Genomic DNA, 13,083 nt, shown 5'->3' on the forward strand with positions numbered 1-13,083 from the left:
TTCTTTATCGCGGTTAATTCGCTGCCTCCACAATATTTATAGATCAAGGTGGGCGATTTTTTTTTTCCATAAAATCCAGGAAGGGTATATACACATTCTCTCCTGTATAGGTGGTAGCCTTCCAGAGCTCGCAGGGTTATATGAAAGTAATGCCTTTGTTCCCATGACATGTTGTACAAATATACTTCCTCTGACTGCGTCCTGTGTCTCCTCCCGCAGCTGGCTGATAGGCCATGAGGAAAATAAACAAAAAACAGATGTTCACTACAGGTCTATGGGAGGCGAAGGAAACTTCAACTGGCGATTTGTGTTTCCCTTTGATTATCTGCCTGCGGAGCAGGTCTGCGCAGTGTCAGTAAAGGTAAGAGCGGCTCCGGGACGTGTGGCGTACAAAGCCGCGGCTGTCTGAAGGTAGCACGGATCTGTGTTTTTGTACGAGAGCAGATCTGGGGAACCTTGGAAACTGCTTTGGGTTGTTAAATAAACGATCGGAGCAGAAATCTCTCATGTTAGTTCAATAGTCCATGAGGATGTATTACATGTAACAGGCTGCTATTACTGTAAGGGATGCATGATCCTTCCTCTGTAACATATCCCAAAATAGGGAACTAAAGGATATAGGGCCTGATTCAGAGCCGCTCACTAGTGATGTCAGTAGGGCCGCCCACAAACGGCAGGTGTTCCTAAGGGAACACCTGCGTTTGTGCAGCCACCCCCCCTCCCCGCCTACAAAACGGGGCGAGCTGTCACTCACCATCGACAGCCGCCCTGTCCGTAGCGACGGAGCTGCCGTCGCTGGACGGGTCTCGCGCATGCGCACGCCAGAGGCGGCACATGCGCAGTGGAGGACCATCGACCCGCTTGCGAGCGGGTCTGAATAAGGCCCATAGTTCTTATATAGTATATAAGATAAATATATGGTAAAGGCACCAACCCAATAGATGTCCACTCTATACAACAAGACTGTTATAATGTGTATGGCAACCGCACTCCCTTTAAATATCAGGTGTCCGCTAGGGTAACTGAAGTAGGACACTGGGTTAATTGCACACAGGTTAAATTATGTTTACATATAGTCAATCCAAGCAGCTGGCGTGTTGAAAAAACAAACCATAGGTAATCTATATCAAGTACAAAAATGTGCAATATATATACTGTACGTGCTATATCAATCAATAATATATAGTGAAATAAAGTACATAAAATAATTAGTTTTAGCTTCCAGAAATGGCTTTAAAACAATTTATTCACATGTATAAAAAAGAAGGGCCAAACATATATCAACAAAATCAAAATCTATAAATCCGCACAGATTAATTATAGCAGCAGCTGGTTACTCTACAATTGTGCATATAGTGCTGAAAAGTGCTGTGTACTGTGCCAAATATATACACAATCCTCCTGTTGTTTCATGCAGCTTTTAGGTAATTAATGTACTTAATAAATACCATAAAAAGCTTTCACAGAACTATAGGATACACTGTAATGTATTATACACTGGAAAATTAGCTACACTGTGATGCATACACTGGTAGATTCGATACACTGTAACACTGTGTACACTAGTATATTGGCTACACTGTAACACTGTAGTGTACACTGGTAGATTGGCTACACTGTAACGCTGTAGTGTACACTGGTAGATTGGCTACACTGTAACGCTGTAGTGTGCACTGGTAGATTGGCTACACTGTAACGCTGTAGTGTGCACTGGTAGATTGGCTACACTGTAATGCTGTAGTGTGCACTGGTAGATTGGCTACACTGTAATGCTGTAGTATACACTGGTAGATTGTCTACACTGTAACGCACACTGGTAGTTTGGCTACACTGTAACACTGTAGTGTACACTGGTAGATTGGCTACACTGTAACGCTGTAGTGTGCACTGGTAGATTGGCTACGCTGTAACGCTGTAGTGTGCACTGGTAGATTGGATACACTGTAACGCTGTAGTGTGCCCTGGTAGATTGGCTTCACTGTGATGCATACACTGGTGGTTTCGATACACTGTAACGTTGTATACACTAGTATATTGGCTACACTGCAATTTTTATAGTGTACACTAGTATATTGGCTACACTGTAACTTCTATAGTGTACACTGGTAGATTGGCTACACTGTAACGCTGTAGTGTACACTGGTAGATTGGCTACACTGTAACGCTGTAGTGTACACTGGTATATTGGCTATACTGTAACGCTGTAGTGTACACTGGTATATTGGCTACACTGCAACGCTGTAGTTTACACTGGTAGATTGTTAACACTGTAATGCTGTAGTGTGCACTGGTAGATTGGCTACACTGTAATGCTGTAGTGTGCACTGGTAGATTGACTACACTGTAACGCTGTAGTGTGCACTGGTAGATTGGCTACACTGTAATGCTGTAGTGTGCACTGGTAGATTGGCTACACTGTAATGCTGTAGTGTGCACTGGTAGATTGGCTACACTGTAACGCTGTAGTGTGCACTGGTAGATTGGCTACACTGTAACGCTGTAGTGTGCCCTGGTTGATTGGCTACACTGTGATGCATACACTGGTGGTTTCGATACACTGTAACGTTGTATACACTAGTATATTGGCTACACTGCAATTTTTATAGTGTACACTAGTATATTGGCTACACCGTAACTTCTATAGTGTACACTGGTAGATTGGCTACACTGTAACGCTGTAGTGTGCGCTGGTAGATTGGCTACACTGTGATGCATACACTGGTGGATTCGATACACTGTAACGTTGTATACACTAGTATATTGGCTACACTGTAACTTTTATAGTGTACACTAGTAGATTGGCTACACTGTAACGCTGTAGTGTACACTGGTAGATGGGCTACACTGTAACGCTGTAGTGTACACTGGTAGATGGGCTACACTGTAATGCTGTAGTGTACACTAGTAGATTGGCTACACTGTAACGCTGTAGTGTACACTGGTAGATGGGCTACACTGTAACGCTGTAGTGTACACTGGTAGATGGGCTACACTGTAACGCTGTAGTGTACACTGGTAGATTGGCTACACTGTAATGCTGTAGTGTACACTGGTAGATTGGCTACACTGTAATGCTGTAGTGTATAGTGGTATATTGGCTACACTGTAACTTTTATAGTGTACACTAGTAGATTGGCTACACTGTAATGCTGTATAGTGTACACTGGTAGATGGGCTACACTGTAACGCTGTAGTGTACACTGGTAGATGGGCTACACTGTAACGCTGTAGTGTACACTGGTAGATTGGCTACACTGTAATGCTGTAGTGTATAGTGGTATATTGGCTACACTGTAACTTTTATAGTGTACACTAGTAGATTGGCTACACTGTAACGCTGTAGTGTACACTGGTAGATGGGCTACACTGTAACGCTGTAGTGTACACTGGTAGATGGGCTACACTGTAATGCTGTAGTGTACACTGGTAGATTGGCTACACTGTAATGCTGTAGTGTATAGTGGTATATTGGCTACACTGTAACGCTGTAGTGTACACTGGTAGATGGGCTACACTGTAATGCTGTAGTGTACACTGGTAGATTGGCTACGCTGTAGTGTACACTGGTAGATTGGCTACACTGTAATGCTGTAGTGTATAGTGGTATATTGGCTACACTGTAACGCTGTAGTGTACACTGGTAGTTGGGCTACACTGTAATGCTGTAGTGTACACTAGTAGATTGGCTACACTGTAACGCTGTAGTGTACACTGGTAGTTGGACTACACTGTAATGCTGTAGTGTACACTAGTAGATTGGCTACACTGTAACGCTGTAGTGTACACTGGTAGATGGGCTACACTGTAACGCTGTAGTGTACACTGGTAGATGGGCTACACTGTAATGCTGTAGTGTACACTAGTAGATTGGCTACACTGTAACGCTGTAGTGTACACTGGTAGATGGGCTACACTGTAACGCTGTAGTGTACACTGGTAGATGGGCTACACTGTAACGCTGTAGTGTACACTGGTAGATTGGCTACACTGTAATGCTGTAGTGTACACTGGTAGATTGGCTACACTGTAATGCTGTAGTGTATAGTGGTATATTGGCTACACTGTAAGTTTTATAGTGTACACTAGTAGATTGGCTACACTGTAACGCTGTAGTGTACACTGGTAGATGGGCTACACTGTAATGCTGTAGTGTACACTGGTAGATGGGCTACACTGTAACGCTGTAGTGTACACTGGTAGATGGGCTACACTGTAATGCTGTAGTGTACACTGGTAGATTGGCTACACTGTAATGCTGTAGTGTATAGTGGTATATTGGCTACACTGTAACGCTGTAGTGTACACTGGTAGATGGGCTACACTGTAATGCTGTAGTGTACACTGGTAGATTGGCTACGCTGTAGTGTACACTGATAGATTGGCTACACTGTAATGCTGTAGTGTATAGTGGTATATTGGCTACACTGTAACGCTGTAGTGTACACTGGTAGTTGGGCTACACTGTAATGCTGTAGTGTACACTAGTAGATTGGCTACACTGTAACGCTGTAGTGTACACTGGTAGATGGGCTACACTGTAACGCTGTAGTGTACACTGGTAGATGGGCTACACTGTAACGCTGTAGTGTACACTGGTAGATTGGCTACACTGTAATGCTGTAGTGTATAGTGGTATATTGGCTACACTGTAACGCTGTAGTGTGCACTGGTAGATCGGCTACACTGTAATGCTGTAGTGTGCACTGTTAGATTGGCTACACTGTAACGCTGTAGTGTGCACTGGTAGATTGGCTACACTGTAATGCTGTAGTGTACACTGGTAGATTGGCAACACTGTAACGCACACTGGTAGTTTGGCTACACTGTAACACTGTAGTGTACACTGGTAGATTGGCTACACTGTAACGCTGTAGTGTGCACTGGTAGATTGGCTACACTGTAACGCTGTAGTGTGCACTGGTAGATTGGCTATACTGTAACGCTGTAGTATACACTGGTATATTGGCTACACTGCAACGCTGTAGTTTACACTGGTAGATTGGCTACACTGTAATGCTGTAGTGTGCACTGGTAGATTGGCTACACTGTAACGCTGTAGTGTGCACTGGTAGATTGACTACACTGTAACGCTGTAGTGTGCACTGGTAGATTGGCTACACTGTAACGCTGTAGTGTACACTGGTAGATTGGCTTCACTGTGATGCATACACTGGTGGTTTTGATACACTGTAACGTTGTATACACTAGTATATTGGCTACACTGCAATTTTTATAGTGTACACTAGTATATTGGCTACACCGTAACTTCTATAGTGTACACTGGTAGATGGGCTACACTGTAACGCTGTAGTGTACACTGGTAGATTGGCTACACTGTAACGCTGTAGTGTGCACTGGTAGATTGGCTACACTGTAACGCTGTAGTGTGCACTGGTAGATTGGCTACACTGTAATGCTGTAGTATACACTGGTAGATTGTCTACACTGTAACGCACACTGGTAGTTTGGCTACACTGTAACACTGTAGTGTACACTGGTAGATTGGCTACACTGTAATGCTGTAGTGTGCACTGGTAGATTGGCTACGCTGTAACGCTGTAGTGTGCACTGGTAGATTGGCTACACTGTAACGCTGTAGTGTGCCCTGGTAGATTGGCTTCACTGTGATGCATACACTGGTGGTTTCGATACACTGTAACGTTGTATACACTAGTATATTGGCTACACTGCAATTTTTATAGTGTACACTAGTATATTGGCTACACTGTAACTTCTATAGTGTACACTGGTAGATTGGCTACACTGTAACGCTGTAGTGTACACTGGTAGATTGGCTACACTGTAACGCTGTAGTGTACACTGGTATATTGGCTACACTGCAACGCTGTAGTTTACACTGGTAGATTGGCTACACTGTAACGCTGTAGTGTGCGCTGGTAGATTGGCTACACTGTGATGCATACACTGGTGGATTCGATACACTGTAACGTTGTATACACTAGTATATTGGCTACACTGTAACTTTTATAGTGTACACTAGTAGATTGGCTACACTGTAACGCTGTAGTGTACACTGGTAGATGGGCTACACTGTAACGCTGTAGTGTACACTGGTAGATGGGCTACACTGTAATGCTGTAGTGTACACTAGTAGATTGGCTACACTGTAACGCTGTAGTGTGCACTGATAGATGGGCTACACTGTAATGCTGTAGTGTACACTGGTAGATTGGCTACACTGTAACGCTGTAGTGTATAGTGGTATATTGGCTACACTAACGCTGTAGTGTACACTGGTAGATGGGCTACACTATAATGCTGTAGTGTACACAGGTAGATTGGCTACGCTGTAGTGTACACTGGTAGATTGGCTACACTGTAATGCTGTAGTGTATAGTGGTATATTGGCTACACTGTAACGCTGTAGTGTACACTGGTAGTTGGGCTACACTGTAATGCTGTAGTGTACACTAGTAGATTGGCTACACTGTAACGCTGTAGTGTACACTGGTAGATGGGCTACACTGTAACGCTGTAGTGTACACTGGTAGATGGGCTACACTGTAACGCTGTAGTGTACACTGGTAGATTGGCTACACTGTAATGCTGTAGTGTATAGTGGTATATTGGCTACACTGTAATGCTGTAGTGTACACTGGTAGATTGGCTACACTGTAATGCTGTAGTGTATAGTGGTATATTGGCTACACTGTAACGCTGTAGTGTACACTGGTAGATCGGCTACACTGTATGGTTGTAGTGTATAGTAGCAAAGATGTGTCCAGATAGATCTATCCTCCATGTGCTACAAGTCGCGTTACACATAAAGTGTGAGCGCCATGCGTCTCGTTAGTGCCGAGTGTCTTTTCGTTCAACTTTTTCCCTTAAAATGCATCTTATACGCAAAGCGATGTGAATAAGGACGCGCAAGCTGTGCGGGTGTATCTGCATGCAGAATGCTACGTTACAGTTTTAGCCGCCTTGACATTATAACGTAGCATTTCGCATGCAGATACAGAGCAGCCGCACACAGAATATCGGCCGCATATCATTATTAATCAGCATAATCTACTTGTGCGTTCTGTTCCCATCACTTTGCAAATAAGATGCACTTTAAGGGAAAAAAATGTACGGAAAGACCCTGGTGCGACTAGAAGGGCTTATTAACACACAAGGAGGCATGATGTATGTGGTCATATGTGTAGATTGGCGTCACTGTAAGGTTGTGTGTAGTGTATACTGATGTGTAACTTTACATCAACCCCTTAGTAATTTATGTACTAGTGCAGAGTTTCCATATCAGGCTGCCACATGGGGCATGACCATCACGGCAGGGGTGTGACTATCATCTTAGCCGGTGTTGGTCTCCTCTCCTACCGATCCCTATCCACTTCATACACACGTACAGCATACCTTCCAACATTTCAATGCTGGAAGGAGGGACAGGTCGCGCCCTGAATGCGTGCGCGACCGAAAAGGGGGCATGGCCTAAGTAAAATGGGGTGGAGTCTATTGAAAATGGGATGGAGCCTCGTGGCTTCCCCCGGTTTCATCACTTTGCGGGAAGCCCCCAGGCAGTCCGTTCGCACGAGAACAGATGCCGTGTGTATGCGCACGGCATCTGTTCTCCTCCTGCACACCCGCTGCTCTGCATGGCAGAGCAGCGGTTTGTGCTCTCTCCAACTCCCCCCCCCCCCCCCCCCCCACCGCGAGACACTGCGGCCCGCGGGTGGGACAGTCCCAGAAAAACGGGACTGTCCCACTGAATGCGGGACAGCTGGGAGGTATGCGTACAGTGCCACATGCACTACTGGTACGTGCCAGCAGCTCCACCTTCACGTGTAGAGCAGTGTGAGGGCTCCTCGCAGTGGGTACAAAATCCTGACTGAGAAGTGCAGTCTCCCAACATCAGGACGGCCCCCAGCACAGCCAGGACCGTTTGCAGACCTTCCCGTTCTTGGAGCTGTCACGACTTGCTGTTACTCGTGCCTATAGCTCAGTGACTGCTTGTCTAGGTCCTCTCTAGGAACAGGACATGAAATAGTTTAAATCCCTGTCATAAGCGATAAGATGGCCGATCCTGGGGGAGGGAAGAAACGGCGCTTACCCTGTAATCTGTGGAACATCGCAGACCCCCAGGCATGTATTAGAACACAAGTACCAGGCACCCACACATCACCCCGTCTTTCTCTTACAGGAACATTTCTGGAGCTTGGACAAGACAGAAAATAAAATCCCCCCTACCCTCATTATACAGATATGGGACAATGACAAGTTCTCCTTTGATGATTACTTAGGTAAGGTGACCCCATATTGCAGCGATCTGCGCCAGAAGATGTATCTAATGTACATTTCTATTTACTAGACCATAAAGTAGTTTCCCTTACAGGAGATATCCACAGACTCAGTGTCCTACAGCAGGAAGCCATACATGGAAGGTTATACAGTGCAAAGAGCAGGGTCCCCCAGCAGCACAGAGTATATCAGGAGATGAGTGATGTGTTAGTGAGGACAGGGCTGCACGTGACAGGGGCAGTGACATGATGTGAGGAGGGGAATGGAGGCAGCAGGAAGCCAGAGACTGAGAGTTATATAGTGGGAGGAGCAGGGTCCCCTAGCAGCACAGAGTATATCAGCGCATGAGTTATGTGTTAGTGAGGACAGGGCTGCATGTGACAGGGGCAGTGACATGATGTGAGGAGGGGAATGGAGGCAGCAGGAAGCTACAGGCTGAGAGTTATACAGTAGGAGGAGCAGGGTTCCCCAGCAGCACAGAGTATATCAGCAGATGAGTGATGTGTGAGGACAGGGCTGCATGTGACAGGGGCAGTGACATGATGTGAGAAGGGGAATGGATGCTGCAGGAAGCCACAGACTGAATGTTATATAGTGGGAGGAGCAGGGTCCCCCAGCAGTACAGAGTATATCAGGAAATGAGTGATGTGTTAGGGCAGGGATGTAGTCACGCGTTGCTCTTGTTGTACTGATTAGGGATGGTCATAATGAAATGCACATCTACATGAAAAGTTCATATATCCAACTTACTGTAAATGACACAACCTGTATAAGTAGGTAAATAAAGTTGGTGTGCTTCATTAAGGGAGATAGAGGGTCTGAGCTGCTAGCCCCCCTTCACCCCCAATACAATCAGACTACTAACCTCCGTTCAATAATAAAGGGAATATATACTGTATTTTCCAATAACCTTCTCATCTGATGGAGGATGGGGGTGACGGACTATTGTTGTATTCCCCAGACAGGAAGGGCTCTGTAAATCAAGTCAGCTATGTGCCAGTATAATATCCTTTTATCTGCGGGCTGACAGAGACTGGAAGTGATTGTGCATATTACACAGCGTTCCAGCATGACATCAGCGAGCTGCGAGTTTCCTTAAACATTGGGCAGAGCAGGGGGCTGTGTTATTGAAAGAGACTCCAGAGCTGCAGAACGTGTGGCTCTGCTGACAGAAGCTGCTTTAATGGCTCCGCCAGCTTTTTATACGCTATGACCATTGCCTACCATGGAGAGACAGGCATTTCCACGGCACGCCACGTCAGTCAGACCCAGCACACATCTGCTTTATGTATGGGGGCTTAAGTCAAGTTGCTTTGAGTTTCTACCAAGAAATCAGCGCAGGAACAATATCAAATGTTAATTCCAGGCTCAAATGATTGTAATTGAGGTTTTTCTAAACAATGCCATCAGCGCTGGCTTCCCCCGCGCCTCGCTCCCCTGCCAGCCGCACAGTAACTGCTCCTGGGCTACGAGAGCCGCAGAGGAGAAAAGAGGGATAGTGGCCATGTATCTGGGTCTGGCCACAGACGTGGTCATTATTACAGGCTGTGATAGGCCAAAGTCTAATCTCACAGATATTGCTCATACAAATAATGTGAATACTGAAATACAGACAATATGATTCTCCTCCTCATCCTCATCACTGGGTACCAGCTCGCAGAACACTAATTATACCTAGAGAGACTCTGCTGTAATGCTAATAACACTATCACAAAGTGTCACTACACCATTTAGTTAGAAAATGATTTGTATGCTCATCTATGTACGCTGCCATATTTCTGAAAAAATCTATCCCATATCCCAAGTTACTGGGCCCGATTCAGAGATGGACGCTAAAGCGATCGCTGCTGCGATTTCGTACACGATGCAGCTGCGAAAATATGCTAATAGTTACAGAGCTTACCTGAGCATAAGGATGCCCACCACAGCCTTCTCAAGTGCGTGCGACGTCACCTACCTGCGTAAATATCGGTAACATCAACGCACATTGAGCGGCCATCTTGCCCTTGCGGAAGGTTTGACCTAACGCAGACTCGGCAGCTCTCCTGACACGCAGAGGGCTCTCATGGGGATGGGTACGGGATGCTGGCGCTCAGGATGATTCCTGAATCCAGCATTCCGACAGGGTTAGGATACCGACACTTGTCAGTTAGTATTCTAACCCTCCCCTCCCTACCCTAAATCTCCCTCTCCCATATTGCCTAACCCTCCCCCTAGTGCCTAACCGTAAACCCTAGCCCTCCCCCCAACCCCGTTCCTTACATTCGGGATGCCAGTGATCGGGAATCCGGCGCCGGTATTCTAAGGGCCAGCATCCCCGTCTCCGGGATATTGGATATATCCCCTCTCATGCTGCGTAGGAGATCGCAAGGGCTAATTTATGTGCGCTCATGTAACGGCGTTTAAACGGTCAGACATCTGTGTTTTATTGACCATCCCCCTGTTACCACCCCCAAACGCTGACAAGCGTCACTCACTTAGCGATGGATTCCTCTGTGCGTCCGCAATTGCAATGCGATCGCTGCGCATACACCATGCGGCTTACACGCATGTGCGATGGCAAACAATCGCTCGATCTGCCTCCATAATCGCCATAAATCCGGAACACTCTGTGGGTCATTCAGACCCGCTCGCGAGCGCAGGACGCTCGCAAGCGGGTCGATGTTGCCCCACTGCACATGCGCACGGCGGAGGGAGCTCCGTCGTGCGCATGCGCGAGACCTGGATAGCGAGGGGCTCTCCGTCGCTCCGGGTCTCGCACCAAAGGGGGCATTGCTGTCGATGTTGATTGACAGCATGCCCCCTTTGGTGGGCGTGCCGGGGGCGTGCCTGCCAGACGGAGGCGTTCCCATGGGAACGCCTACCGTCTGAAGCCGGCCCCACTGACATCACTAGTGATGACAGTGGGAGTGATTTTGGCTCTGATAGAGCCAAAATCACTCCAGGGCTTGCGGCAGCGAGACCCTACCGCAGGGTCTCCGTCGCAAGCCAGATGGTCGCGATGGTCTTGACCATCGCGACCATCATCATGGACGCTTGCATAAGCTGTGGGTGGTAACCCACAGCTATGCGAGCGTCCATAAGGCCGCTCCATTTTCAGGGAGGAGGGCCCTGATTCAGAGCGAGCGCTCTGGTCAAAGCGTTCGGCTCTGAATCAGGCCCTCTGTCTTTAATTGATAAATAAACTACCCTGCTAGGAATTGCTTAAGCTTTAATGTGAGTACACACACAACGATTTTTTGAACAATTTAACTATAACGACGTCGTTATCGTTCAATCGTTCAAAAAATCGTTCAGTGTAAAACGATGAGCGATCATCGTTCATGCGTATTCACGTTTGTCGATTGTAGTTTGTAGTTCAGTCAGACTAGCCAACTTAACGATTTTAAATAGAAGTTGCAACATTTTTCCTTCAACACAAAGAAAAGCGTTTATTAATTAATGTAAAACCAACTACTTTGTAAAATGATTTGCGTTCACTTTTTCAAGGGAAAAGCTGAAAGAATATCGTTCAACGAAAATCGTTAATTACTTACATCGTTGTGTGTGTACGCACCTTTAGGCATTCCTCATTTACTAGATTGCAACAAAATGTCAGGCTTTCCATGTAAAAGAGAACTATGGGTAGATTTGCTAAACGTGTAAAGTAGACAAGTGGTGGTGTAGCTCTTAGCAACCAATCATATTACAGCTACCATTTACTTTTCTGTACTAGATAAATGACCTAGAATCTGATTGGTCCTGGCTGGACCTCCAGCCAATAACTGCGCAGTACTCAAACAGCAAAACGGCTGCCTCCAGAGGGCCTGAATTACGTCACACACCCAGTGCTGCACAAAGTGCCTTGGATTTGAATTTGTGCAACTTAAAGGACCGCCCCCTGCGCCAGCCTAGTCTTGTAGAAGTACGCCTAGATGTACAAAGAGTCCTACCTCCATCCACATTAGGGCCTCATCTGTCATTATATTAATCTTGTTCTTCTCCTGAAATACAGTTTATCCTCATTTCGTTTTATACAAGTCTTGAGAGTAGAGATCAGAGTGGCCTTTATTACATGTAATATGTTTGGAGTTTCTTCCAGTTAAACCGCTCTGGGATGAAATAAATTAAAAATAAAGCGACAAAGGAGAACGCTGGCGCCTGATTCCAAATAAATAAACAGCATTCTTCTTTCAGGGTCTGTACAGCTGGATCTTAACCGGATGCCTAGGCCAGCGAAAACGCCAGAGAAGTGCAGCCTGGAGCTGCTGGACGAGTCGGACTCCGCAGACAGATTTGTGTCTCTGTTTGAGCAGAAGACTGTGAAGGGCTGGTGGCCTTGTGTGGGCATGGAGGGCGAGCAGAAAATCCTCGCAGTAAGGTTCCTACACTCCTGAAGTGTATTTCAGCCAATGGAAAATGACCATGATATTATTATTGACAGCTGCTTTCATTATTATGAGACCTAGATGGTTAAATGTTATCCTAGTACTTAGTGTGTCTCCATCTAGGTGTCTCCATTGCTTTCTTAGTGCTTAGTGTGTCTCCATCTAGGTGTCTCCATTCCTTTCTTAGTGCTTAGTGTGTCTCCATCTAGGTGTCTCCATTCCTTTCTTAGTGCTTAGTGTGTCTCCATCTAGGTGTCTCCATTCCTTTCTTAGTGCTTAGTGTGTCTCCATCTAGGTGTCTCCATTCCTTTCTTAGTGCTTAGTGTGTCTCCATCTAGGTGTCTCCATTCCTTTCTTAGTGCTTAGTGTGTCTCCATCTAGGTGGGCTCCCTTCCTTTCTTAGTACTTAGTGTGTCTCCATCTAGGTGTCTCCATTGCTTTCTTAGTGCTTAGTGTGTCT

At 46.1% G+C, this 13,083-nt stretch overlaps 1 protein-coding gene across 1 annotated transcript in view; it reads left to right on the plus strand.

Moving 5' to 3' along the window:
• The window catches only part of DYSF (dysferlin), a 705,898-nt gene that overhangs the window by 617,516 nt on the left and 75,299 nt on the right, over window positions 1–13,083 (plus strand). The window contains exons 51-53 of the mRNA XM_088447021.1: window positions 220–361; window positions 8,159–8,258; window positions 12,433–12,611. Coding sequence (XP_088303147.1) covers window positions 220–361; window positions 8,159–8,258; window positions 12,433–12,611 — 421 coding nt within the window. The remainder of the gene's footprint in view (window positions 1–219; window positions 362–8,158; window positions 8,259–12,432; window positions 12,612–13,083) is intronic.

The sequence above is a fragment of the Taudactylus pleione genome, unplaced genomic scaffold (assembly GCF_031769625.1).
Source record: "Taudactylus pleione unplaced genomic scaffold, aTauple2 ptg000410l, whole genome shotgun sequence".
In the NCBI taxonomy this organism is placed as follows: domain Eukaryota; kingdom Metazoa; phylum Chordata; class Amphibia; order Anura; family Myobatrachidae; genus Taudactylus; species Taudactylus pleione.